The 5185-nt window shown below is 53.8% G+C and overlaps 1 protein-coding gene across 1 annotated transcript; it reads left to right on the top strand.

The window, feature by feature from the left end:
* Nucleotides 1-1855: 1855 nt before the first annotated feature.
* On the top strand, nt 1856-2768 carry LOC119277543 (probable calcium-binding protein CML15). Its single transcript, XM_037558824.1, has one exon. It carries the CDS (start codon nt 1951-1953, stop codon nt 2518-2520), a length of 570 nt encoding a protein of 189 aa, XP_037414721.1. The 5' UTR covers nt 1856-1950; the 3' UTR covers nt 2521-2768.
* Nucleotides 2769-5185: the final 2417 nt, after the last annotated feature.

Raw genomic sequence — 5185 nt, 5'->3', positions numbered from 1 at the left:
TGTTAACAATGCTTTTCATTAGCAACGCGCGGGCATGCGTACGGAGCACAGAATAAAGCGCAGCTTCGTCCTTGCCTACGGCACCTCGCACGGGTGAGCCAAAGTTCATCCCGTCCTCCTCCACTCTGCGCTGCACGACATGCCAGTCGGCAGCCGTGGGTTAAGAATCGAGGAAGCCCCCTCGCAAAAAAATAAAAAAATCGAGGAACCCGCACATCCTTTCTCTGCATTCCACGATAGCACGCACGGAAGCTTCCCTGCTTCTTCTCAGAATTCGGGAATGAGTGCTCATGCATGGCGACGGATGGATATCTCTCTCCGTCCCTCGTATCTCGATCCTCCATCTGTCTATTAACAGTGCATGTCGACCTGACTTTGACTGCCGAGCTGCAGAAGAACATTCTAGAACGTACGCAATGAGCGAAAAGGACCGGGGGAGAAAAGAGAAGAGAAAACACGTGGTCTCTCCGCGCGGACCGGATGACACGTGCCCACACGGCGCAGTTCCACGCCTCTCTTTTTTTGACCAAGACGCCGGCCATTCCTTATCGTGACAGTGACAGGCTAAGCTATAGGGGGAATCTTGGCAGCTTGATGATTAGCCGCTGCCATGGTCCGGGCGGCGGAGATATTTTTCAGAAAGAGCCAAACCGGTTCTTGTTGTCGCGTCAAAGGAAAGAATCAGAGGTTGCCACACACACAAATAAAATAGAGAGGAAAAGAATCGGTTCTCCTTCACGTCCATGGCAACTATCGCCTTCTCTGATTTCTGATCCTGTCTTGGAACAGATTACGATGCGCACTATGGACGTGCGCGCGAATTGGCTGCTCTACCTCTACGAGATCATCTGTGTCGTCAGGCTGGGCTCAAAAGCGAAGCAAACCCTGGTGATGCTCGCCACGCAAGCGATCGACACGCCGCGCATCTGCAGCGGCCTCGCCGTTGGTGTAAACGACGGGCCGCTCCTTCCCGTCGTCCCGTGCAGTCATGTCTCCTAACAAATCCACGACGACGACGACGACGACGACATGGCGATAGGACGTGGCACCACCTCCTCTCCCGTCGTCTCACACCCACCACCAACGGGGCCCCGGCCCCCGGTTTCGCAGCCACCAGCCGAGGGCGACGCGACCCACAGATCCCAGGACCCGCCGCGCGGACGGCCTCCACGTCGCCCCCGGACCGCGACGCGGCAGCTAGCCAGAGAGCGTACGGAGCACCCAAGCTAGTGCCTACCGCCCGGCAAAACGCGACAGAGAGACCTGGTAGCCGCTGCGGGTCGCCTGCCCCGGCCTCGCTCACGGTCGCGATCACGGCCACGTAGGCCCGGCACAGTGAACAAGTGGTTTGGACGCGTACGGCCGAATTTTCACCACCTCGTATTGTAAAAAGGTCGTCGCGGCGCCGCCGATGCTGCGTGTGACAAACGAGGCTTGACGACTTGGCTTGCACCGCACGCGTGGTCGGTAGTTCGCGGTAAAGAAAGAAACAAAGAAACAAAGGAGTCCCGGTAGGATAGGTACCGCCACCGCCGCTGTACGCGCTCCCGCCGCAAAGCTCCAGCCGGTAGTCGGTATTCCCCCGCTCCTCCCCGCCGCAAAAACAGGGGCGCGGGTCGCGTCCGCCATGCCCTGGCATGGCATGGCGGCCCTATCCGTATGGGAGCAAAACCCAACGGAAAAGACGCGCAAACAACTCCGTCCGCGCCACTCCGAAAGGTTAGGCGTCGGGAGCCTTCCCGACCCCCGCTGGCCCCACCTGTCAGCCCCGCCTCCGCGTGACCGAATCCTTAACGGCAGCAACAACCCAAAACCGCGTCCTCCCGCCCTCCCTCCTATAAGTACGCCCCACCTCCAACCTCCAGATCCTCAACCCGCCTGTTAACCTCACAACATCATCCAATCCAGACCTCCCACTCGATCGCGCAGCGACAGCGCCCTCTCCCGTCCATGGGCAAGATGCGCGCGCTCTTCTCCCGCAGCCGCAGCGGCGGCCGCGCCAGCCGCTCCTCCTCCACCAAGTCATCGTCGACGCCGCCGTCGCCGGCGCGGTCGCCCTCTGTGCGGGAGGACGAGATGGAGCGCGTGTTCCGCAAGTTCGACGCCAACGGCGACGGCAGGATCTCGCGGGCCGAGCTGGCGGCGCTGTTCGAGAGCGTGGGCCACGCGGTCACGGACGACGAGGTGTCGCGCATGATGGAGGAGGCCGACTCGGACGGCGACGGCTACATCAGCCTCGCCGAGTTCGCCGCCATCAACGCCGCGCCCGACGCCGCCGTCGAGGAGGACCTCCGGCACGCCTTCCGCGTCTTCGACGCCGACGGCAACGGCGTCATCTCCCCCGCCGAGCTCGCGCGCGTGCTGCGCGGCCTCGGCGAGGCCGCCACCGTCGCGCAGTGCCGCCGCATGATCGAGGGCGTCGACCGCAACGGCGACGGCCTCGTCTCCTTCGACGAGTTCAAGCTCATGATGGCCAACGGCAAAGGCTTCGGCCTCGCCCAGGCCAACGTCCGCGCCTGAACCAACCTCAAGACGTGCACTCGGCTACCGGTCGCTTGTTTCCTTCATTCTTTTGCGAGACCCTGTAAATACCACCGCCAAATACTTACTACGTGCTCTATTAGCTAGTCGCAGATCACACGAACATTATCGGTGTGCCATTATTTTGCTGTGTATATATAATGTATCGGAACTGTCGGATCGACACTGAAGAATAATCCTCCATGTCGATTTTTATGTCAGCTTGTGTATTTGGCGTCAGATTTTCACTTCTTCTCATTCATCAGATAATGTCCACGAGTCTCGTAGAGTCGTAGTATAATGCTTCCGCTTTCTGCAGTTTTATGTCAAAATTCTACTCCCGGCCGGATGACTTTGTGAAGTTATGAAGAGGGAGCGAGCTTCATGTGAGATATACGAACCTGTAAACGGAAGGGACATGTCGATGTGACCCAGGCTGGCTCGCTGCCGTTGTTTTCGTCAAGAGAATTATTCTGCCCGAGTAGCGTGAACAACAAAACCTGAAGTTGCAGCCCGAACTTGCAATACCTCTGATGAAATTGACGGTTGAGCTAAAGCTGCAGTTCTAAAAACAATGACACGACGCCAAGAATCTAGATTCCGTTAATTTTATACTCGTAGCAATGTAGCATAAGGTTTTACCTGTTTATTGAACAGGTGGAGTTTACTGTTGGATATGAGTATTGATTGACGATGACTTGGTACAATTTTTTACTGTCAAAAATAGGCGCCCTGGTGCAATTGCATAGGTTGTATACTTGTAGTACTAGTACCCCCGACAATTAATGGCTCAATGGCCCTGAACTTTCGAAGCTTACCGGTATGGATAGACGGTTTGACACTGATAGTGCGTCAGAAACAAATTGATGGAGTACCCATGATACCGCGTCCGAAGAAAAGGGAAATGGAGTAGTACCATGATCATCTGTAGAACATGCAGATGACGCTACCTAAGAGGATATATCAGACCACGCGTAAGGACAGACAGCCCACGACCTCCCCATCTTCACTGAGATCACGCAGCCGCCGGGACAGATAACCCACGAGTCACCTAGCCCCTCATCTTCAGCAACATTCCAGTTAGAACATGCCTTCATCAGAAAGGTCCAGCTCTGACAAGATCATCTACTAGCATGCAGTGTATCATTCCACAGGCAATTAGTAGAACAGGCAAGTGGCGGCTCGCAAGAACATATTTTTTTTTCGAAACGGCGCGCAAGAACATATGGCCCAAGTGGCAATTACTTGGACAAGAAACAAGTTATAAACTCCACGTTTGGCCGCCATGCCTCATACTGGATTCAGTCACGGGAGCCGATGAAGGAAACATAGCGAAAACGTTGTGCATGCATGGGCACCAAACAGAGCTGGGACTGAGAACAGGAACCACCGGCGAAATTGGCATAACACTATACTAGTACTACCCCCGTCCCTTTGCAATTGCTCGATCATTTCACTGGACTAGTATAGTTGTTCTAGGTGCGACTTCCCGGTTTCCATAGTTGGTGGGCGTCCCTCCGCGGCAGGCTGGAAATTTACAAAAGTTTGCAAAAGGATATGGTCAAGCAGCTGGTACGTACTACGTGCCTTCAGTCATTCATTATATCTCAGCTAGCCTCAGATTCAAGTAAGTTTCCTACCCAGCGGAGGCACAAGAGTTTTGTTCCTTCCTCTCGTTTTTGGGAACCTGAGTCCGAAAGCCCTGCACAAGGGCTGGTATCTTACTGAAAGAAAGAAGTTTGTGACGTGACATTCGGTTAGCTTAGCTGGCTGATCGATGGCTTTCGCGCTGCAGGAAATGTCAAGGCAACTTCTTGCTCATCTGGCCAGCTGCTTTCCTTGTTTTGGCAGTTCGTTCGGCAGACGCCTCGATCTGCCGGCCAAACCGAACACCTACGGCCGGTTGGGCTCCGCTCGTGGCAGGAATCGGCGCAGAGTTGGTGGATGTCAACGTTTGGTTGCCCTGCGAGTTTTGCGAGTGGCGAAGTTGACGGGGCGCCTTACCGTGAACGGCAATGCGCAGCGTACGTTCTTGGGGTTTCTGCGTCTAGAAAGGTCCGTATATGCAGATGGGCAAACACCAAATAGCGCGTTTGGCTGCCGTGCAAATGGGGCTGCCACGGCACCTGCCTTGTATGGTTTCTCCTTCGGATCTCTCCTTCAGAGGCGAAGCTGTGCTGCCCTCGGTGCGGGTAGTGAGTTCTGGCACGGATCTTCATTTGTTCCTGCACGGCTTCTGCGGTGAGGGTTGAGTCGACGTTCGTCTACAGCAGGGCCGTCTCCAGAAATTTGGGGGCCCGGGGCGAATATCAAAATAGGGGCCTAACTTTTTTGTAATAAATCATATAATTAAAGAACTAACGTAAGCAAAGCATAGTCTCACTTAATTATATAACTTCAAATATGACTTATTTGGTACAATATCTAGGAAATATATCAAATACTAATGGTATAAAATAGTAAGGAATGGTACTGCCTTTGAAGCACCGGAATCATACTTCCTTCCGGGATGCACGAGTCTTTCTGTTTAATAAATTAAAACTTAATCTGAATCAATTCAAACTATATGAACTATAGCCCCTTTATATAGCTAAGAAAATGTAAAAAGACTTCACCTAGATGTAAGATTTTGAAATTTTCATTTAACAAAAAAGTAGCCTACACT

This window comes from Triticum dicoccoides, chromosome 1A, assembly GCF_002162155.2.
Source record: "Triticum dicoccoides isolate Atlit2015 ecotype Zavitan chromosome 1A, WEW_v2.0, whole genome shotgun sequence".
NCBI lineage: Eukaryota > Viridiplantae > Streptophyta > Magnoliopsida > Poales > Poaceae > Triticum > Triticum dicoccoides.
This window is presented reverse-complemented; position numbering and strand designations above follow the sequence as displayed.